Genomic DNA, 24572 nt, shown 5'->3' with positions numbered 1-24572 from the left:
TAGGAAAAGAGCAGTAACTTTATTGGGTGGTTAGCACTGCTGCCTCACAGCACCAGGACCCGGGTTCATTTCCAGCCTCGGGCGACTGTCTGTGTGGAGGTTGCACATTCTCCCTGTGTCTGCATAGGTTTCCTCCAAGTGCTCCGGTTTCCTTCCACAGCCCAAAGATGTGCAAGTTAGATGAATTGGTCATGCTAAATTGCCTGTAGAGTTAGGTGCTTTAGTTAGGGCTAATGGGTTACACTTCGGAGGATTGGTGTGGACTAGTTGGGCCGAAGGGCTTGTTTCCACACTGTAGGTAATCTAATCTAACCCAATATCATCAGAAAGAGTGAAGAACAAATTGGACAGCAGATTTTAGAAAGGTCTCCTTCCTATTGGAAAGATGTTGTGAAACTTGAAAGGCTTCAGAAAAGATTTACAAGGATGTTGCCAGGGTTGGAAGATTTGAGCCATATGGAGAGGCTGAACAGGCTAGGGCTGTTTTCCCTGGAATATCGGAGCCGGAGGGGTGACCTTATAGAGGTTTATAAAATAATGAGGGGCATGGATAGGATAAATAGACAGTCTTTTCACTGGGGTGGAGGAGTCCAGAACTAGAGGGCATAGGTTTAGGGTGAGAGGGGAAAGAAGTAAAAGAGACCTAAGAGGCAACTTTTTTCACTCAGAGGGTGGTACATGTATGGAATGAGCTGCCAGAGGAAGTGGTGGAGGCTGGTATAATTACAACATTTAAAAGACATCTGGATGGGTATATGGTTTGGAGGGATATGGGCTGGGTGCTGGCAGGCGGGACAAGATTGGGTTGGGTTATCTGGTCAGCACATGAGTTGGATCAAAGGGTCTGTTTCCATGCTGTACATCTCTATGACTCTAAGGTGCAGATGTAACAGAGTTGTCGTTATGAGCTACTTCAACTTCCCTAATATTGATTGGAACCTCCTTAGTGCAGATGGTCTGGACGGAGCTGATTTTGTCAGGAAGGATTCCTGACTCAATATGTAGATAGGGAGAATGGGGCACGGTGGCACAGTGGTTAGCACTGCTGCCTCACAGCGCCTGAGACCCGGGTTCAATTCCCGACTCAGGCGACTGACTATATGGAGTTTGCACATTCTCCCCGTGTCTGCGTGGGTTTCCTCCGGGTGCTCCGGTTTCCTCCCACAGTCCAAAGATGTGCGGGTCAGGTGAATTGGCCATGCTAAATTGCCCGTAGTGTTAGGTAAGGGGTAATTGTAGGGGAATGGGTGGGTTGCGCTTCGGCAGGTCAGTGTGGACTTGTTGGTCCGAAGGGCCTGTTTCCACACTGTAGGTAATCTAATCTAATCTAATCCAATCCAATATTGTATTTGGTGCTTGACAACAAGCCAGGCCAGGTGTCTGATCTCTCAGTGGGAGAGCATTTCGATGACAGTGACCACATCTGCCTCACCTTTACCATAGCCACGGAGAGGGATAGGAACAGACAGTATGGAAAGGTATTTAATTGGGGGAGGGGAAATTATACTGCTATTAGATAAGGAGTTGTGGAACAATTGTTCCAAGGGAAAGGTACAACAGAAATGTGGAGGCTGTTTAAGGAGCACTTGTTGCGAGTGTTGGGTAACTTTGTCCCACTGAGATAGGCAAGGAATGGCAAGGTGAAGGAGACTTGGATGACACGAGCAGAGGAGCTTCTCATCAAGGAGAATGAAGTTTACTTAAATTTAAGGAAGCAAGGATCTGGCACAGCTTTAAAGGATTAGAGGGTAGCTAGGAAATAACTCAAAAATGGACTGAGGAGAGCTAGGAGGGGCAAGAAAAAGCCTTGGTGGGAAGAATTAAGGAAAACCCAAAGGTGTTATACACGTACATGAGGAACAAGACAATGATCAACGAGAGAGTAGGGCAATCAGAAATAGTGGAGGTAACTTGTGCCTGGAATCTGAACAGGTAGGGAAGGGCCCAAATGAGATTTTTGCTTCAATATTCACTGGAGACAGAGACCTTGTTGATAATGAGAACACCATGGACCAAGTTAAGAGGCTCAAACAGATCGATATTCAGGAAATAGATGTGCTGGAAATTCTGGGAAGCATCAAGTTAGATAAGCCCCTAGGGCTGGACCAGATATATCTGCAGTTACTATGGGAAGCAAGGAATGAGATTGCTGCGCCTCTGATGATGATCTTTGCATCCTCACTCTCCAAGGGAGTAGTACTTGCTGACTGGAGGGAGGCAAACGCTGTTCCTCTGTTCAAGAAAGGGAATAGGGAAATCCCTGGGAATTGCAGACCACTCAGTCTTACATCTGTGGTAAGCAAGGTACTGGAAAGGATTCTGAGAATGAGGATTTATGACTATTTGGAAAAACATTGTTTGATTAAAGGAAGTCAGCATGGTTTTGTGCCTCACAAGCCTTATTGAATTCTTTGTGGATGTGACAAGTTGATGAAGGTCAAGCAGTGGATGCGGTGTTTCTGGTTTTCAGTAAGGCATTTGATAAGGTTCCCCATGGTAGGCTCATTCAGAAAGTTAGGAGGTATGGGATACAGGGAAATTTAGCTGTCTGGATACACAATTGGCTGGCCAAAAGCAGACAGCGAGTGATAGTGGATGGAAGTATTCCACCTGGCGGTCAATGACCAGTGATGTCCAGCAGGAATCTGTTCTTTGGCCTCTGCTCTTTGAAGTTTTATAAAGGACTTTAATGAAGCAGTGGAATATTAAATTGATACTAAGGAAGTGGATATGCTGGAAATTCTGGAAAGCATCAAGATAGATAGGTTCCCAGGACTGGACCAGATATATTCAAGGTTATTATGGGAAGCAAAGAATGGGAAGCTGCGCCATGACATGGACAGGATGCAGATCTGAGCTGAGAAGTGGCAGATGGAATTAATATGGATAAATGCAAAATGATTCATTTTGGAAGGTTGAGTTTGAATGCGGGATACAGGGTTAAAGACAGGATTCTGGGCAGTGCGGAGGAAAAGTGGGATTTTGGGGTTCATGTACATAGATCCCTCAAAGTTGCCACCCAAGTTGATAAGGTTGGTAAGGTGTATGGTGTTTTGGCTTTCATTAGAAGGGGAATTGAGTTTAAGAGTTGTGTAGCTTTGCTGCAGCTTTATAAAACCCTGGTTAGACCATACATGGAATACTGTATCCATTTCTGGTTGCCTCGTTATAGTAAGGATGTAGAAGCTTTAGACAGGGTGCTCTTATTCCTGATGAAGGGCTTATGCTCGAAACGTCGAATTCTCTATTCCTGAGATGCTGCCTAACCTGCTGTGCTTTGACCAGCTGCAGACCTCATTTTTTACGCAGAGGAGATTTACCAGGATGCTGCCTGAATTGGAAGGTTTGTCTTATGAAGAGAGGTTGAGTGAGTTCGGGCTTTTCACATTGGAGAGAAGGAAGAGAGGTGACTTGACAGAGGTGTTCAAGGTAATGAGAGGTATAGATTCAAGTTTATAGCCATAGACTTTTCCTGAGGGCAGAAATGGCTGTCTTAAGGGGTCATAATTTTAAGGTGTTTGGAGGAAGATATGAGGAGATGCCAGAGGTAGGTTCTTTACACAGAGTGGTGGGTGTGTGGAATGCACTGCCAGTGGTAGTAGAATCAGAGACATGAGAGACATTTAAGCAACTGCTGGACAAGCACATGGACTGTAGCAAATTGAAGGGTGTGTAGGTTTGGTTATCTTAGATTAACATAACTGCTTGGCACAACATCATGGACCGAAGGGCCTGTATGTGCTATACTGTTCTATATTATATCAGTTGTGTGACGCTATGAATTAAATATAAATTATGTGTCTTATGATCCTGCCCCACTAGCTACCTGACAAAGGATCAGCACTCCGAAAGCTTGTACTTCCAAATAGAACTGTTGAACTATAACATGGTGTTGTGTGATTTTTAACTTTTTATATCTTGCAATTATTTCCCACAAGGTTTGATTTAAAATTTACTCTTTTTTCATGTACAGCTATTGCCTCAAATTTGAGGCTTTATCAATATTCAATCTTCATTTCCGCCACTGGGCTTAAAATGTTAACGGGTTTCTCTCCACAGATGCGACTCGACCTGCTGAGTTTCTCCAGCAATTTCTGTTTGTGTGTGTGTTTCAGATCTCCACCCTCCGCGGTTCTTTGATGTATTGATAACCTTAATGCATGGCTTATTGTTGATTTGTGAGAACGGACAGGTCTGAAACTTGAACTCTTGTTTTTCTCTCCACCGGCGCTGCCAGACCTGCTGCGCATTTCAAGGGCATACATAATTTAAAACAAACTTCTGCATCCACCTGTGTCAGGACAATGAAGGGAATCTGGTCTTGACAACAACCTGGGGGTCAGCTCTTGGCTTCAAGCTACAATTGTGCATCACTTCCTTTCTGTGGCGTCAGCCTGTGCTCTGGCGCCATGACAACGGCGTAACATCAGCATTCCACCGCGCGCTGCTTCCAAACCGTTTGAAGCGTTGGCTCGTGCCGCACCCGCAACGGACTTCAAACGTGGATACGGCGTGAGAACCTCTTTCTTTTTGTTTTCGCCTGGCCAAAATGCCGAAAAAGGTTCTGAGACTAACGGTGCACCTGAAAATCCAAGCGGTGGGTTCTTCGGTAGTTGGCGGTCGGGTTTTTTTTCGCGACGAGTGGCGGTTGGGTTCGTACCCGCTGACGGCTTTGATTGACATACGGCTGGCCAATAGGCGACGGCGAAGCGGCCATGCTTGACTGAGATTTGTAGGAATCCGTCCGCTTCCTTCAATGAGAATGGGGGCGGGGGTGGGGGGGGGAAAATTGTCACCAAACAACAACAACTTCATCAGGAAACTCCCCCCCCCCCCCCAGCTTTGTTCTGTATTTGCATTATGTGGTCTGAGTTCACTCATGCTCTCCCATGAGTGTTATATTTTCAGTCTTTCAGTTGTAACTTACTTTCTTTCATAGAGTCTATCAACACTGTCTGAAGGTGTTTTAACTCTGAGAGCTAATGATTAAGAATTAAGTTAAGAATTATATTTTGACTGGAGGTGGGCTTGGCTGGGTGATGTGGAAAATCAGAGGGCTATGGGCCCAGCTCCCCAAACATCAAAGAGTAACCTGCTTGGCACACTGTCCTCATTCCTGAAGAAGGGCTCATGCACGAAATGTCGATTCTCCTGCTCCTTGGATGCTGCCTGACCTGCTGCGCTTTTCCAGCAACACCTTTTCAGCTCTGATCTCCAGCATCTGCAGTCCTCACTTTCTCCTGTAAATATACTTTGGGACTGTGAAATGAGTTCCAAGGAAATGAGTTCTTTCTTAATAACTGAAGTATCTCACCTCTAGAACCATTCCCGTAAACTTTTTTTGCATTTTCTTCAATGCACTCACAGTCTTCTTACAGTGTGGCACAATTCCATGTACAATTCTGCAACTGAGGTATGACCAATGTCTTATAACAAGTTCATCGTAACCTCCATGCTCATGTACTTGTGTGTCCATTTATGAAATCCAACATACTGTACACTTTGTTAACAACTCCCTCTATATGTCCTGCCACCTTTAATGGTTTATGTGCATATATTCCAAGGTATCTTTACGTCTGCACCCCCTTTAGAATCGTGCCCTTTAGTTTGTTCTGTCTCTTCATGTTTTTTGTATCAAAGCGCATCACCTCACACTTCTCTGCCTTGAACTTATCTGTTACTTGCCTGTCTACTCCACTGTGTCAATGTCATTTTGAAGTTGTACAACATCTTCCTCATATTTAATAATTCTCCTGAGTTATGTGTTGTCTGCAAACTTTGAAATTGACTTCTGCACACAAAGATCTAGATCAGTTTTGTATATCAGGAAAAGCAAAGATCATAATACTCCCTAGGAAGAGTTGAAAAGAGTGGCGCTGGAAAAGCACAGCAGATCAGGCAGCATCTGAGGAGCAGGAGAGTTGACAGTTCGGGCCCAAAACACCGACTCTTCTGCTTCTCGGATGCTGCCTGACCTGCTGTGCTTTTTCAGCGCCATTCTTTTTAACTCTGACCTCCAGCATTTGTAGTCCTCACTTTCTTTTTACTCACCAGGAACTCCATTTCAAACCTTCTTGTCCAAAATATACCAATTAACCATTAGTCACTGTTTCTATTCCTTAGCCAGTTCTGTATCTGCATTGTTACTATGCCTTGTATTCCATGAAGTCTAAATTTTCTCACAAGTAGGCTTGTGGCACTGTATCAAATGCCTGTTGGAAGTCCAAGCACACCATACCAACAGTCTTCCTATCAACAACCCTACTCATCACTTCTTCAAAGCAATTCATGTTGAGTTTCTGAATGAACCTACATGTTTTCATGTGATTGTTAATTTTATCTTTAATGAGTATTTCTCCACCACTGAATTTAACTGAATGGTCTGTAGCTGCTGAGTCAATCTTTGCAACCTCTTTTACAAAAAGCTTTTCGGACGTGATAAAATGAGTTTCATGGAAGCAGTGTAGAGAGACAGAGGGTCATGAGGAGAGAGAAAGTTGACATAAGTGTAGAGGAATGTTTTTTAAATTAAGGAGGCAATATGGTGTGATTAGCATTGAATTAATTGTGGTATTACTTGTACTTTGTTGATATGCAATAGTAATCACTTAAAATAAATATTCATCTTATTTTCGTTTAATTGCACAGGAAGTGTTTTCAAGTTGACAACCAAAAAGCATGTCACAAAGTTTGAGCTGGCTTTACAGCAGAGACTTGCTATATTCCAAAGTCAGTTAGAATTTAGTGCCCTCTGAAGGGGATCTTTGATATGCAGCAACAGGGGCAGGCCACTTAACCAATCAGATTGAAGAATTCTCCGAGATGATAAAATAGAGAATTATATCACATTTAAATAATAGTCTAGAGAGAGAAAAACATGGGATTGTAAGAGAACATTAAACCAAACCAATACAATTTGTTTTAAAAAATGAAACAGCTGAGTAAAGTAGTCTATTCATGGCAGTTCGGGACACGCAACAAATGCTATCTTTGCCGTCAATGTCCTCATCTCATGAAAGAATGCAGAAAGTTTCCAATCCGTGCTTATATATGTAACCATTTATTTTTGCATAATTTCTCAGTGTCGACTTTGCATGTGTCATTTGAAGCAGTAGGTTTCTGAGTAAATGTAGAAGCTCTTTAGGGTAAATAGGCAAAGTCTTTTCCCTGGGGTTGGGGAGTCCAGAACTAGAGGGCATAGGTTTGGGGTGAGAGGGGAAAGATATAAAAGAGACCTAAGGGGCAACTTTTTCATGCAGACGGTGGTGCGTGTTTGGAATGAGCTGCCAGAGGAAGTGGTGGAGGCTAGTACAATTGCAACATTTAAGAGGCATTTGGATGGATATATGAATAGAAAGTGTTTGGAGGGATATGGGCCGGGTGCTGGCAGGTGGGACTAGATTGGGTTGGGATATCTGGTCGGCATGGACGGGTTGGACTGAAGGGTCTATTTCCATGCTGTACATCTCTATGAGTCTATGACTTTATAATTGTGAGAAGCTTTCTTTCAGACAAACCTTGTGATAAGAATACAGTCAATTTTTCTATAACTTGATGGTTGAATTCTTTTACAACCCCTCATTATAGAAAAGTCACACTTAAGAAACAGCACTTAAGGTGTTGGCGCTGTAATCACATTACGGCCAACACGCGTTTCAAAGTTTTGTGATGTAGAAACAGCGTCTCCAATTTGTCAATCGCATTAACGACGTGTGTGTTATAATAGAATTCCTGTATTAATACGATGATTGCCCCCACCTTCTTCTTAGTAGTATCTGTAGACTCATTGCTATTGTAAATAACAAAAATAATTTATCGAGATTATAACATGTTTCTCAGTGGAGATTTTAAGAGCATTTCGCCTCATTTTTTTTTCATGTGAGTTGAAATATTGTGTGTTCACACACGTTTGAAAAATATTCTTGGCAGCAGTCCATTGTCAGTTGCTTCAACCAATACTTTTTATTTTGACTGAAAATCTGGTTAAAAATTGTTTTTTTTTGGGAAACATCATTGACTTGAAGGAACTTTTATTTCCTAAGAAATAGGAAACCAGTAAGTGTGAATTTTTAACCGTTTAATGTATTGCTATGTTTGCTTATGGAATTTATATTTATCAAACACTATAAATTAACAAACGTCCTAATGATCAATGAGTACTTTCACATTGGCACATAATGGCAAAAACTGTCTGACAGAGGGAACAGCAGTGTGGGATAAAATGGATGTGCTGGACGTTGGTTGATAACACAAAATATCAAAATATATTATGGCAGGTTTGTGACAGAATTTATATATGAGAGGCCAAACATAGCATTATTGTCAAAAATGAGTGGTGTTATTTAATGTGGTAATAGTAAGACATTTTATGTTTCTATGCCAACATTGTAATTCTTCCGATTTGAAATAATTTTTCACAGGTTACATGTCCTGGAGTGTTCCTGCCTGAAAAGAATGATGTTTACGTCAGTGTATGTATGTTAGGAAGATTCCAGAAAACCAAGTTTGTCCCTTCTGTCTTTCCACTGACCTTCAATGAGAAAGTGAAGATTGAAAAGGTATAAACTGTCTTCTTGTTCAAGCAAGTTCTAAAGAGAAAAAAAATGCTGAATAATTTAAGACTAAATGTTGGAATTACACAAATTATTAAATGGCATTTGAAAGAGAAAAGACAGGTTCAGAAGTAATCATTTCTAATAATGGATCTCCAATTGAACCTATCTTCTCTTTCCAATGCTAATTGACCTGCTGTGTAATTTCAGCATTCTCTACTTTTGTTTGGATTATTTTTACATGGAAAGGATTTAATTCCTCATGGCAGTGCAATCTTGTAGCTTTAAATTTTAATTTTCATACCAGTCACTACATTTGAAAGTAATTCAACCTTCACAAAGAACATTGGTACATTTCACAGAGATCTAAAAAGACACTATGAATGTTACATTCACTTTGGAAACTCATTTGATATTCCAAAAATGGAATCAGGTATGGTCTTCAAGTTAAATAGAAATAGAGAGGAAGGATCATTAATCTTGGCCTCGTGTCAAATTAAACTCTGTCCCAAAACTGTTTAAATTTTTCTCAAGTTGTTTTTTTCCTTCATGAGTAATCCGAAGTTAAATTATCAGCTTTGAAATGTATTTATCAGCTTGTATTTATGTATTTAGATAGTTCTTTTTTTCTTGGTTTCTTTGTTCCCTTGACTCCTGAATTACCATAAGTACATAAAAAGATTCTCCTTCTTCAATGAACTGAATGGCCTCCTAATACATCCTGTGGTCTCTCTGCTGGTGCCAAATATGAAGGCCTTGCAGGCAAATCAGATGCAGCAGGCCACTCTGTGAAAACATTGTTTAGTTTTCACACTGCTAGCTGCAACCTTGCCTCTTGACCTGGCTGTTCTGTTAAATATGGTGTCTTGTGAAAACCACTTCAAAATGCAATCATTATTTGTTTCCCTCCATCTTAGGTTGTTGCATTTAGCAACAGCCCAGTCACAGCTTCCAATTTGGGTGTCTCTTATCTTTTAAGGGCATAGGTCTAGGGTGAGAGAGGGTCCCAAGGGGCAACTTTTTCATGAAGTGGGTAGTGCATGTATGGAATGAGGTTCTGGAGGAAATGGTGGAAGTTGGTACAATTACACCATCTAAAGGCATCTGGATGGATATATGAATGGGAAGGATTTAGAAGGATATGGGCCAAGTGCTGGCAAATGGGACTGGATTAATTTAGGATATCTGGTTGACTGGGACGAGTTGGACTGAATGGTCTATTTCCGTGCTGTACATCTCTATTATTTTAAGTTGGGTGCAATTATACATAGTTTACACAGGTAGGTAGGTGGTTTGCATTATAAATGTATCAAAGAAGTTGTAATGAGAAAAGTGAAATTAGGACACAACATATTAACATGCAAGATTTAAGCATGTGGATTGAATTGCATCTGCATGCCTCAGAGCAATTGTCTTCTGCTTTCCAACTCCACATTGCAGATTTACTAATACTTTAATCATATTGCATCATCTTAAAATATCACACACAATTAAATACTTTACAGTGTGATGACTAACTGTTAACTATGCAAACAATAAAGAAGCCTCATGACATTTCTTAGTGTAATTCAAATCAATGAGCAAAATGTTTGGATTTACTTAATTCATCCAGAACAGTCTTTCGACCAATGTGTTAATGAAGCAGTGTTCAAGCTAATACTGAGATAAAGTAATGGAGCCATATTTTCCCTGGACTATTAGAAATAGTCATATTTCCCTTAAGCAAAAATATTTCTCAGTAAAAAAATGTTTTTATGTCTGAGATGGTATTACCTCTGTAAAAAATGTTGTTCTGCTCAAACATGATGTCAACAGAACCGGTGCTGTTGGAAAATCAATGCTGAAGCACTCAAAGACCCTTATAATAGTGCCCCACTCAGACAATACATCACTGCTGAACTGAAGATACTCACTGATCTAGAGACCTCAGAGTGTACACAGCATCAGATCTGGCGTCTGCAGAGAGATCGCAAGACATAGGAGCAGGACTGGCCATTCAGCCTATCAAGTATACTCTATCATTTGTTATGAACCAGGCTGGATCCCTCAAAACATTTCAAGAAGGTAGCCCAGACTCTTACTTTGCTAGTTGTTTTAAGCAGGTGTAAAGTGGATATTCCAGGAGAAATGCTAAAGGTCAAGCCACTTAGTTTTAAACAAAACAGAACTTATTTACAAGGTTAATGAATGAAATACAATCAACAGAAAACAGAATACCGAATAAATTAAACGCTCTGAAAACCTAACAGATGATCCCAATTTAATGATGATGTTCCAAATACTTGCAACAATCCCCATAAACACCCCTTGGCACAAAAGGTAAAATCAAACACAGGTTCTTACAGGATAGAGAGAGAGAACCAGCCTGGATCTGCTTCTTTGGGCCCAGCAGCTTTTTTCCACACTATTGCTAAAAACCAAGCTCCAAACCAGAGAAAAGCAGAGCTGGGAGAACGAGCCACACCCTTTTCATTGTACAGTGTTCCTTTATTAAATTTGAAAGCTTTCCACCTGAGGCAGTATTTGTTAGGTATTATCAAATTGGCTTGAAAATCCTTCAACCCCAGACTTTTCAGAGTCTGGGACATTTGAGACCACTCTGAAAAACAACTAGGACAGAAAAACCTTGTTAAAGGAACAGCTTTGTTTCACACACACACACACACACACACACACACACACACACAGACACACAGACACAGACACAGACACACACACAGTACAGGGAACCACACCTTGTCTCAGTCGATTCCCTCAAACTCAGCACCACCCTCCTAACCTGCAGTCTTCTTCCTGACCTCTCCGCCCCCCCCCACCCCACTCCGGCCTATCACCCTCACCTTGACCTCCTTCCACCTATCACATCTCCATCTCCCCTCCCCCAAGTCCCTCCTCCCTACCTTTTATCTTAGCCTGCCTGGCACCCTCTCCTCATTCCCAATGAAGGGCTCTGGCCCGAAACGTCGAATTTCCTGTTCCTTGGATGCTGCCTGACCTGCTGTGCTTTAACCAGCAACACATTTTCAGCTACCATTTGGTTTTGGCACCATTACTATGGGTAACCTCCAGTCACTGTAACTCACTTTGATTGTGTCATCTTGGAGCATGCATTCAACCTCCTTTTGAACCTGTGCCAAGTTTTGAGGGTTATGACTATAAGGATGTTGCTTAATCAATAGCATCTCCTATATCTGCATCATGCATAATTAGGTTAGTACTTCCCAGCTTATTTCCACTAAGCTCCCCATGTGGTAGTAATAAGTCTTGCAGGTCATTTTGATTTTTCCCCTGGAAGGTAACTCAATAATTTTCCCAATTTTTGACATCTTCCTCATTGTCCAATTTAGTTTGAGGAATGTCCAATTCAGAATCCCCTGAACTTTGTTCTTCCCTCTTTGTTGTAATCAATAATACATTCTCCTCTTGCTTTCCTTCCCTGCCAAAATACTTTTGAGCATATTCACATGACACACTCTGAGATTTCTTTCTGACTGGACTCCCTATCAAGTAGTTCACTTCATTCAATTTCCTTTCGACTTGATAAGGTCCACCTATTATTGGAAGTCACACTATTGCCTTATACCCAATTGCAAATTTTTGATTTCTTGTCTCCTTCCTCTTTCATTGTTTGCTGTGATGTTTTTAAATGCTGTCTAATCAACTCCCCTGCTCTATTTAATTGTTCCTTATCTTTGACACATATTCCTGAATTCTCTGAATTCTGACTTACCAATTTCTCCTTAATCAATTTTAATGGTCCTCTCACTTCAATTCCGAAAACTAATCCGAATGGACTGGATTTGGACGAATCATTTAGTGCATCTCTGATCACAAAAAGCACAAACTGAATTCCCTTACCCCAATCATATGGATAGTCTTGACTATAAGCCCTCAATATGGTCTTTAATGTCTGATGCCACCTTTCTAGGGCTCCCTGTGACTCTGGATGGTAGGCAGTAAATTTGAATTGTTTTATTCCTAAGCTGTCCATAACTTCCTTGAATAATTTTGATGTGAAGTTGACCCTTGATCTGATTGTAACTCTGTGGGTAGTCTGTATCTAGTCAAAAATTTGAGTAATTCCTCTACAATCCTCTTAGCTGTGATATTGCATAATGGAACGGCCTCTGAAAATCTAGTGGACACATCCATTATTGTTAACAGATACTGATTCCAACTTTTCATTTTAGATAGGGACCTACGCAATCAATTAACTTTTGTAAAAGGTTCCTCAAATGCAGGAATTGGTATTAAAGGTGCAGGTTTTATTACTGCCTGTGCTTTTCTAATTCTTGATATGAATGACATGTCTGGCAAAATTCAGCTCTATCATTGTGCAGTCCAGTAAAAATGTATTGGTATTTTAGCTTGAGTTTTTCTCACTTCTAAATGACACCCTAGTGGTAGCTTGTGCACCACTTGCAACACGTCCTTTCTATAACCCACTGGCAATATAATTTGATGAACTTCTGTCCATTTCTCATCACATTGAATATGTGATGGTCTCCATTTCCACATTAAGACATCATTTTTATGATAATAACATTCAGAGATACATTTGGATTCTTTTTTCTGTGAATGCCTTTGAAACAATTGCTTTAAGTTTTCATCTTTCATACAGGCTACTAGATTTGAAAAATTGAGGTTCTCAAGGAGGAGGTGTTAGCAATTCTGTAAAGTGTGAAAATAGATAAGTCTCATGGGCTGGAAGGGTTTATCCTAGGATTCTTTGGGAAGCCAGGGGGGAGATCGCAGAGCCTTTGATCTTTATGTTGTTATTGTCTACAGGAATTGTGCCAGAAGACGGGAGGATAGCAAATGTCCCCTTGTTCACGAAGGGGAGTTGAGTCAAACCTGGTAGTTAGCCTTCCCAATGAGCCTTACCTCATTTGTGGGTTAAGTGTTGGAAAAGGTTGTGAGAGATAGAATTTATAATCATCTAGAAAGGAATAGATTAATTAGGTATAGTCAACACGGTTTTGTGAAGGTAGGTCGTGCCTCACAAATCTTATTGAGTTCTTTTGAGAAGGTGACCTAACAAGTGCATGAGGATAAAGCAGTTGATATGGTGTAGGGTATATGGATTTCAGTAAGGCATTTGATAAGGTTTCCCATGATAGGCTATGCACACAATACAGAAGTATTGGATTGAGGGTAATTTAGTGGTTTGGATCAGAAATTACATAGCAGAAAGAAGACAGAGGGTGGTGGTTAATGGGGAATGTTCACCCTGGAGTTCAGTTACTAATGGTGTACCACAAGGATCTGTTTGGGGTTCACTGTTGTTTGTCATTTTTAGAAATGACCTGAATGAGGGTGTGGATGGATGGGTTAGCAAATTTGTGGATGACACTAAAGTCGGTGAAGTTGTAGGTAGTGCCGAAGGATGTTGCAGTTTGCAGAGGGACATAGATAAGCTGCAGAGCTGACCTGAGAGGTAGAAAACAGAGTTTAATGTGCAAAAATGTGAGGTGATTCACTTTGGAAGGAGCAACAGGAATAAAGAGTACTGGGCTAATGGTAAGATTCTTGGTAGTGTAGATGAGTAGAGAGATCTTGGTGTCCATGTACATAGATCCCTGAAGGTTGCCACCCAGGTTGATAGGATTGTTAAGAAGGCATACGGTGTGTTAGCTTTTATTGTTAGAGGGATTGTGTTTTGGAGCCATGAGGTCATGTTGCATCTATACAAAACTCTGGTGTGGCCGCACTTGGAGTATTGCGTACAGTCCTGGTCACCGCATTATAGGAAGGATGTGGAAGCTTTGGAAAGGATGCAGAGGAGATTTACTAAGATGTAGCGTGGTATGGAGGGAAGGTCTTATGAGGAAAGGCTGAGGGACTTGAGGCTGTTTTCATTAGAGAGAAGAAGGTTGAGAGGTGATTTAATTGAGACAAATAAAATAACCAGGGGGTTAAATTGGGTGGACAGTGAGAGCCTTTTTCCTCAGATGGTGATGACTAGCACGAGGGGACATACCTCTAAATTGAGGGGTGATAGATATAGGACAAAAATGTTAGAGGTGGATTCTTTGCTCGGAGAGTAGTGGGGCGTAGAATGGCCTGCTTGCAACAGTAGTAGACTGTCTGAGCATTTAAATGGTCATTGAATAAACATATGGATGAAAACGGAATAGTGTAGGATAGATGGGCTTCAGATTGGTTCCACAGGTCAGCGCAACATCAAGGGCTGAAGGGCCTGTACTGCACTATAATGTTCTATGTTCTGTGATTTTTGCTGTAACATAGTTAATTTATCTGAGCTAACGATGTCTGTATTGTCAGGAATCAGCTCTTGGCTTGTCTCAACCATCTGAGCAAACAGAGTCTCTGCTAATTCTACTTCAACTTCCTTATCTCTACTCTTTGGTCTGTCCTGTTCTGTTTCAGCTGGTGACTTTGTGACCTCGTTACCACACAGTCAGGAAAAATGCTACGATATGTGTCCTGCAATAATTCAGTTGCCTGAGTTTCCACTGGCTTTGAATTGAATTTATTTATACCTGTACAGAAGCACAGTGAAAAGCTTTGTCTTGCGAGCAATACAGGCAGATCAGAGTTAAGTAGCATAGATAAGTAAACAATAGGTAACAGCGGCAAAAACACATTTACAGGTGACTTTTAAGAGTTTGTGAGTCCATTCAGTATTCTGACAACAGTAGGGTAGAAACTGTTTCGCATCTGGTTGGTGCGTGTTCAGGCTTTTGCACCTTCTCCCCGATGGTAGAGATTGTAGAAAGACATTGCAGGGTGGGATGGATCTTTGAGAATGCTGGCGGCCTTTCCTTGACAGCGGGCCTGGTAGATGGATTCTATAGATGGGAGTTTGACCTTTGTGATTGTCTGGGCCAGGTTCACCACTCCCTGTAACCGTCTTCAATCTTGAATGGCTCATTTACCATACCAGATAGTGATACATCCAGGCAGAATGCTCTCGATGGCTCACCTATAAAAGTTGGCAAGGGTATTTGCCGTCGTGCCAAATTTCCTCAGCTGACTGAGGAAGAAGAGACATTGTTGGGCCTTTGTAACCAGTGCATTCACATGAAGAGTTCAAAAAAGCTTGGTGTGGATGACCACTCCCAGGACTGGTCTTCTCAACCACAGTAGGCAGCACTGTACTGGTGAATCAACTTTATCATTAGCAAAGACAAATTGTATTCCTGGAGTTGAGAGTTTGTCAAGTACTCCTACCACAGCTTCCTCACTCTTCTCTGGACACTCTAACCTCACTTTACGTAATTGAATGCTTCTTGTTTCATCATGAATTCCCTTTCTGGCAATAGTCCTTCAGAAGTACATAGCTCCTCATCTTTCAGCATCACAGTTGGATAGGATCCTGTGCTCTTAATATTGTAACCTCAATATTGTAATATTGAATCTGTGTCTTATATGAAGTCTCTGGAAAAAAAAGCCAAGGACGGCATAACTTTGTTAAAGGAGCAGCTTTGTCACACTTTCAATGAGATCATAGCTGATCTGATAATCCTCACTCAACTATACTGCCTTCTTCCTATACCCGTTGAGTCCCTTACTGATTTAAAATTTGCCTTCTTTACCTTGAATATACTTAATGACTCAGCCTGGACACCCCTCTGCAGTAAAGAATTCCATAAACTTCCTCCCCTCTGAGAGAAGAAATTCTTCATTATCTCTGACATAAATATGCAACCTGTTTCTCTGAGATCATGCACTCTGGTCCAACACTCTCCCATATGGGGTAACAACCTTTCCACATCTGCCTTTTCAAGTACCCTAACAATTTTATATGTTTCAATATGACTGCCTACCATTTTTCAACTGAACCCCACCTCATAAGCCAGTCTCTCTATACTTGGTATCAGCATAGCGAACCTCCTGATGACTGCTTCCAATGCCAACGTATCCTTTCTCAGATACGGGGCCCAAGACTATTCACAGTATTCCAGCCATGGTTTGACTGGTGCCTTGTATAGTTTTAGAAAACAAAAACCCTACTTTTTTACACTATTCCCTTTGAAATAAAGGCCAACATTCCAATTGCTTTCCTTATTACCAGCTGAACTTGAATGCTAGCTTTTTGTCACTCATGGCTGAGAACTTCCAAATCCCTTTGTTTCATAGCTTTCATCAATCTTTCTCCATTTAAATAACTTCCAACTCTTCAGCTCTTCTAAGTGCATAATCTTAAATTTCTCCACATTATGTTCTGTCTGCCAAGATTTTGCCCACTCCTTTAACCTGTTTATATACCTGTGCATTTGATGGTCACCTGATCGAGAGACACCAGGACTTATTTGAGAGAATGACCAGGATATTCAGGAGCTGATAAGTTGCTGAAAAATGGAAGATTGAGTTCAATCTACATAAATACAAGGTGTTGTATTTTGGTACAACAAACAGAGGCTGGACGTATACGATTAATGGTAGTGCCTTGAGTAGTGTTGTAGAACAGAGGGACTTAGGGGTTCAAGTACATAATTCTTTGAGGTTGGATGGTTAAAAAGGCATTTAGCATGTTTGCCTTCATTGCCCAGTCCTTTGTGTATAGGAATAGGGAAGGTTGTACTGGACATTAGTGAGACACTTTCTGGAGTACTGTGTCCAGTTCTGGTCATCCATTTATAGAAATGATATTATAAAGCTGGAGAAGGTTCTGAAGAGATTTACCAGGATATTGCTAGGAATGGAAGGTTTGAGTTATAAAGAACAGCTGGATAGGCTGGGACTTAGTTCACTGGAGCATAGGAGGTTGAGAGGCAACCTTACAGAGGTTTATAAAATCATGAGGGGTATAGATAGAGTTAATGGTAGGTATCTTTTTCCAAGAATCTTAATACTAGGGGGCATATTTTTAAGGTGAGAGGAGAGAGATTTAAAAAAGACATGAAGGCTAAATTCTTTACACAGAGGGTGGTTTGCGCATAGAATGAACTTCCTGAGGGAGTGATAGATGTGGGCACAGTTACAATGTTTGAAAGACACTTAGGTAAGTACATGCATAGAAAAGATTCTGGAGGGATATGGGCCAGGAGCAGGCAGGTGGTACTAGTAATTTGGTATTACGTTCAGCATGGACTAATCGGACCAAAGGGTCAGTTTCCGTGAGGGTCACTCTGTGACTCTATAACACAAGACAATTCTGAATTTGAAATAATAGAACTACTTGAGAACTAGAAACAGATAGCTGAAGGCTGAGGTGCAGGAATATGCATTGAGTTTAAAATCAGATCAGCATGATCTTATTGAATGGCAGAACAGGCTCAAAGGGCCGACTTTTGTTCATTGTTTGTATGTCCTGCAAATTAAGGAGCAGAGGGTATGTGGAGAAAGTGCAGGAGATCCAGCAATTAATCAACAACCACAATGTGCATGATTCTTTTAGCTCAGTAAAGGACTTTTGCCCGAAGCATTGATTCTTCTGCTCCTCGGATGCTGTGCTTTTCCAGTACCACATTCTTGACTCTAATCTCCAGCATCTGCAGTCCTCACTTTTGCCTAAGACTACATATGGTCCATGCATCCAAGGCTTCACTCCATTTCTGGCTAAGAGCGGAGAGATGCTCATCAAGGACAGGGAAACAGTTGGCATGCACAGGAAGGTGCATTTTGAAGATATTCTTAGTCTTCAACGCACAGATCGTCGACTACATCCTGCTGCTGTCTCAGCACAATCCCAACCCTGCACAAGTTAGAAAAGGCTACTCGACAGCTAAACAGCCTGAGGAGCACGTGGAATCCTTATTGAAGTACTAAACTATATTGGAAAAGCTGAAAACAACAAATGCTGGACATCACAGTGGGGGAGACAGCATCCATGGAGAGAGAGCAAGCTAATGTTTTGTTATTAAGACTCAAAATGTTAGCTTGCTTTCTCTCCATGGATGCTGTCTGACCTGCTGTGATTTTCAATATTTGTTGTTTTCGGTACAGACTCCAGCAGCTGCAATAATTTACACCTATACTGGAAAAGCATTGTTACACGAATACACAACCTCATTTCCCTTATCTGGAAGAGGAGAGCATGCATAGAAATCTTAGATGCTGTAAGCGTGACCTTCCTCAAGAAATATGATGGGGCCAAATTTGTTAACTTCAAAGGAGGTATTTTGCTGCCAGGAGCAAGGTAAATTATCTCAAGAATCTTCATCCATCATTTTTTCCCTGTGGTGAAAGTGCTCCTTGCAGAGTCCCTCAAAGGAAACAAAGAACATAGTCTTAACTGCATGGCAACAAAAGGAGAAATGCAGTGACCCGAACCAACTCTTGAACATGGTCACCTTTGACCTAAAGGCTTTCAAAACTGTCAACTGTGAACTCCTACTCCATTTCAGCTACCTTTAAATATATTTCTCCATCCTCTGTTTGCTTCACAATGATACGTAGCCCATAATTCCAAATAACAGATCCACCACAGACCCATTTTACATTTGTACAATGGTTAAGCAAGGCTGTGTCACTGCATTGGTACTCTCTTGATCCCCCTTGTTACAATGCTCCATCTCAGCTTCGACAAGCTCCCACTGGAGTAAATCTACAGAGCAAATGATAACTGTTTGGCTGCTGCTGACAGGTGAATTCCATGGTTGCCACATCCTCTGTCATTGAAAAGTATGCAGATGATGCTAACATCTGTGCACAGTCAGGGACTGAGCTCTAAACTTTGTCATTGACACCTTCATTGATGCATACAAAAGCATGGACCATTAAGTATTTGTAAGATAAAGTCTCTGTACAAGCGCTCACCCTGCCACACAGCACTGTTCCATTACCCCACCTCAACCACCTTATCAGAAGTTACAATGATGTCTTGGACAATGTGGCCCACCTTCCATAACTTTGGAGTCTTTTGTCAACATGAGCACAAGGTTCAGATACTCTACAATCTTTCTTGCTGCATGTTCAATCTTGCTCTCATTTCTCTTCTGACTCAAGTCCACTATGTGTCCTCTCTACATTTGTCATCATGTTCTGGAATTCTCTTCCCAAACTCAAACTGAATTGCTTTGGCACATTTCTCAAATCCTACAATTTTAGCTATGCTTTTTGCTTACAAGTTTTGACTTTATTCAAATTTGTTGTTCACCCTCCCCACTCTACCCATTCTTTTCCAGGTAATTGCTTGAGACACTTTGCTACATTAAAGCTGCTGTGTATTCTTTGGTGACTGACTTGTATTTGTATTTGCTTTTCATTTTAACAACATCTCACCACAGTACAACGCTTTACAAATTTGATGAATGTGAATCAATAAGAATGTTTGGAAATGAGAACGATCAATGTTGTAAGTAACAGAGAAACATTTTCTTTGTAACAAACAAACATCAAGATCAAGATCAGCAGTAAAATAAAGGGTTGATAAAGTGTTAGGCAAAATTACTCTAATCTAGAATATTTAATAAACATGTGTATAGTATGAGTTAAGTTAATCTCAATTTTTTTTCCCAAATATAGTAGTTTGCTCCCCCAAAGTAGTAAGTTGTTGATATTGATCATTTTAACAAGTTCCTTTCAGTTCAAAGCTTAATCCATTCGTACATAGTCATTGTTTTTCTCTAAATCATCATCATTAGAAGTTTAGATTAAAAGTAATCTTTGAATTTTATGTTTTCTAACATTGAGCAATTATTTCCAAGTGATGGTTCTTTGTTTTTGATTTTTATTTCCTGTGTCATGTAAATACAGAACTTTCCCGAAGCCATGAATCCTGGGGATGTCGCAGACATTCTGGAAAGTAAGACCAGTCTATCAGTGATTTTGTTTTTGTATTTACAAATTTGCATCTCCAACACTACTGTATTACAATATCAGTATTAATATTATCTTGCAATTCCTTTCTTCACAGTGGATACAACAAAATTTGAATTGATACAGCTGACTCCTCCAGGTACCATCAAAATTTGTGAAAATATCATTAAGTTCATCTGTCTGTTACTATTTGCTTAGTCGAAATATGTTTTCTAAAGATTGCTACCACCTGGTAAAGTGCCACTATTGTTTAACATATATTGTAATATGCTGTTTAGTTTGATATCTGAAAGTACATTTCTCCCTCATAAAATCAGCACAAAATAATGTGGTGAGTAGAAATACAGCACATCCCGGGTGTCGTGTTAACAATGTGTTATTTTGTGAATATGCAGGGAGTTTCTTCACATTTAGGAGTGAAAAAAAGATAGAAAACACAGGAAGAATCTTGAAATAGTAAAGGGAAAATTAAACTACTGTACCTTAATGCCTCAATGAGCTTATCATTTGAGTAGGTGAGTAGTAGACATCAGGAAGACAGCAGATAATTGCCCAGTCTGTGCTAAGATCTCAAATTGCAGTAAGAATGTTATAATTGGCAACAAAATCACAAGATTAAAAGAAAATCAGTGTGTTCTCAGTTTTGGTTATGTAAATGACTGCTTGACATATATTGCTAAATATAGATTGAAACTCCATTTTAAAAAATATTGTGAACCATGCACTATCAAACCAGAGGTTAAAGGGGATATTAAATAACAATAGCTATCTGTGCAACCAGATCCCTGAAAATAGTAGGGAAGAAAATTCAAGGAATAAAATTGACATGAGACAAATCGGGGTGGGGGGGAGGGGGGTGGCGATCTAATTAACTCTGTGCTTACTCTTAGGTATGAATTCTTGCAAAATTAATGGCACAACCCTCATCATTATGGTTGGTAGTCAACACAGGCAACAGAGATCTTGCCCATATGCTGGAGAGCTGGATAGAGTCCCGTGTTACCTCATTTTGTGAAGTCCCACTGAATTAATTTACCGTCAGTCATTCAAGTGTCTGGCCTTCCGCAAGATCAAGGACCCCAGAGCCAGACATGAGCATTTCTAGCCAATAGCTATGCATTGCAGGCAGCAGCACCCGGGAGTGGTGCTGCACTTTGATTAAGCACTGTGCCTTTAAATGAGGGATCCCCTCACCCTAAGAGCTTGTACTGGGGTTTCCCATGTCGCAATTCTTGAGAATGACTTTAAATGGGAAATTGTGTTGGTGAGAAAAAATGAGGAAAGGTTTGACACTTAACCTCAAGCATGAAGAGAGTCTCAAAGATTGAAATTATTTAACAAGCCACCTGTCTTCTCCATCTCCTTTCCCACTTGATGCTGATATATAGTGTAGAATTTTCAAGGCTGTTTCAAGGAATTTCATTTCCTACACTGTGGTTAGGTGGCTAAGCTATGTGTAAATATCTTCAGGTTATTCAAGCACAGAAATATGTGGTATCTTCCAATATGAATCAGGGGACAGCAATTCTTTCAACAGTTTATATCTTTTGAGCTTTCACGCATTACAATTCGCAGGGCATATAAAAGAGTACAAACGCCCATTAATTCTTGAAACATTTGAATCGATTTCTGTTGCAGCTAAAAACCTAGGTGGTAAGGTAAATCCAAAGAAAGAACCATCAATTGGAGTTCCAAAAACTAGAGCTGAGCCGACAAATGGCTGAACCTTCCCGTCTTCAATCAAAGTGTTTTTCAAATGAGACTCCTGGAGCTTAGTGTGTTATGGCTCAAGGTGACTTTTCTCATGCAATCTTTTGCTTTTCATCTCATTAATTATGCAACTGCGCTTTGTACTACCCATTTTGTGAAATTTCACAGCAGGAGAGTTGGAGATGCTTACCACTGCTAAGATCTTCTGGCATTCACTCTGTATTTAAAGTCCAGCTGGACACTACTTAAGACCAGAAACTGTCCCTTACACTGTGGTGCTGCAGTGTGTCTATTCCTAGCCTCTAGATCTCCATGACCCAGAAGGGAAGTTGGCTCTCTGGTTTGCTAACAATAACTTGGAGGTTCTAATGGATTGGGTGGGGCAGAGTAGAGCAGTGATGTAAGCTTGCTGATCGGCCAACCAGCCAACCTGGACCGTGAAAACAACCGAGATCAATGTAGTGATCCAAATAAAACACAATTCGTAGCAGTGCAGAGAGAAGTTGAATGATCACCTGTGTTCTGCTAGATAAGTGCCAGCACCTTTGCTCTGCTACTTCACACTCACAGCGCTGATATTCGCTGTAACTCTGCGAATGCGCATTTCTTACCAAGGTTCGTTGACTTCAACTTGCACTATTTGCATGCAGCACATCCACACGTCAACTCTCATTTCCTTCAGCCTTCCAAACTACAATATGTGCATGGACCTCCTTCCTAGCTTTCCAGAGGGACCTTGGGTAAGTCCCATTTGGCCCAGGGGACTTACTACTTTCACTCCTTCTAGAATTGATAACACCTCTTCCTTACTAACTTCGATCCCATATCTCATTCTTCTTTTCTACAATAGTCTCCTTTTCCTGAGTGAAAACAGATGAGAAATATTCATTTAGCACCTCTCCGATCTCCACAGGGTCCACACACAACTTCCCACTTTTGTCTTTGACTGGCCCTATTCCTACTCTAGTCATCAACTGTACAATTCCATAAAAAGTTGTTTAGGCCACAGCTAGAATATTGTGGTAGCTCTGGAATATACAATATAGGAGGGATATGATTGCACTGGAGAGGATGTAGAGGAGATTTACCAAGATTTTGCCATGGCTGGACAGTTTTAGTTATGAGGCGAGCATAGATAGACTGTGATTATCTTCCTTGGAGCAGAAGAGACTTGAGGGGGACATGATTGACATGTATAAAGTTACAGGATGCATAGAACATAGCCTGGGTCTCTGGATTATTAATCCAGTGATAATACTGAGCCATTTGAAATGCATCTTCTTGTTGTCACAGTCGTATTTCCCACTTGATCCCTTGGCCTCACTCATTCGAAAAATTGAGGCTAGTTCATAATGCAATTATGATTCCAAAGAAGCAGTTATTAGTTGAAAATAAGAGGGTGATTTCTGTGCTAAGTATGGGACTAAATATTCGTTTTGGTCCTGAATAAAATCATAAGTCTTCTGTATTAGGTTGAATATATGTCCACAATCCACAGTTCCCATCCCCTGATCATTTCAGTCTTCCTTTATTTAGTCTGGCCAATGCATTTCTCTCCTCGGGCTTATTTATTTCTTTTATCTGCCATCCAGTTAGTTAAATCTTTCACTGAATCCAGTTTTGTGAAAGGTGTAGTGGAGCTGCTAAAATTGCAAAGATCAACTTGCTGCCTGGTAGTGAGTAGTGGGTCTGGCAGAAGCCAAACCGAACATCAGTGAGCAGGATTATTGTTGAGTAAGTGCTGCTTGACAGCATTGTCAACAATATCTCTTTTATTATTTTGCTGATGGTTGAGAGTAGACTGATGGACTGATAACTGGCCAGAATAAACTTGTACTGCTTTATTGTTGTAGTGCAGCTAGTTCTACAGCTGCAGTCTTCAGTACTGTTACTGGAATGTTGTCAGGCTTGTAGCCTTTGCATTATCTGCTGTTTCTTGATATCACGTAGAGTGAATTGGCTGAAAACCGATGTCTGTAATGCTAATGATTGTCTGAATGGTGATATTTATCTATTTATCTGTTTGCCTCATGATTCTGGATCATCTATTTCTACCACTTAACATGCAGTTTAGTGATTAAGGAACTTGTGTGTTTTGCTTCTCATCCCTTCACCCTGACACCTACTGTAGCACCTAATTTAGACTAACCTTTTACAATAGCACCTAAGAAACGCAAGGTTCGGGTAGAACATTTTATAGTCATGTACTAGAATTCAATTGTGTTAAAATGGATCCTTAAGTAATTTATCACAGTTCAGTATATCACTTATCTCTGTTAGTAATGTTGCCTCTAAGACAGAGTTTTTGCTTCAAAGCCCACAATTGATGAATGCACAATCTAGACACATGAAATTATTAAAAGCGTGCAAAGCAAGACATAAATTATCAGCGTAAGTTGAATGTTAAAAATGCTTGGGGACAGTTGAACAGCCAGGACTACTTCCAGTGGGGTGGCTAATATTTCTGTTATGGTTGTACAGCATCACAATAAAGCAGATTATCTGGTATTAATTAATTTGCTGTGGAATCTTGCTATCTTAAACTACAACAACTGGTTGTGTCCCGAAACACCTGTTTACCAT

General features: G+C 40.6%; 1 protein-coding gene across 1 annotated transcript in view; it reads left to right on the top strand.

Annotated features, from left to right (window-relative positions):
• The first annotated feature begins 4449 nt into the window (after positions 1-4449).
• The window catches only part of spata6 (spermatogenesis associated 6), a 97027-nt gene continuing 76904 nt past the window's right edge, over positions 4450-24572 (top strand). Inside the window, exons 1-4 of the mRNA XM_060829817.1 lie at positions 4450-4597; positions 8421-8558; positions 20217-20265; positions 20377-20418. Of these exons, the coding sequence (XP_060685800.1) occupies positions 4550-4597; positions 8421-8558; positions 20217-20265; positions 20377-20418 (277 nt within the window). The 5' untranslated portion in view covers positions 4450-4549. The remainder of the gene's footprint in view (positions 4598-8420; positions 8559-20216; positions 20266-20376; positions 20419-24572) is intronic.

Source organism: Hemiscyllium ocellatum, chromosome 9, assembly GCF_020745735.1.
Source record: "Hemiscyllium ocellatum isolate sHemOce1 chromosome 9, sHemOce1.pat.X.cur, whole genome shotgun sequence".
Taxonomy (NCBI): Eukaryota; Metazoa; Chordata; class Chondrichthyes; order Orectolobiformes; family Hemiscylliidae; genus Hemiscyllium; species Hemiscyllium ocellatum.
The sequence above is the reverse complement of the archived record's forward strand: the minus strand, read 5'-3'. Positions and strand labels throughout refer to the sequence as shown.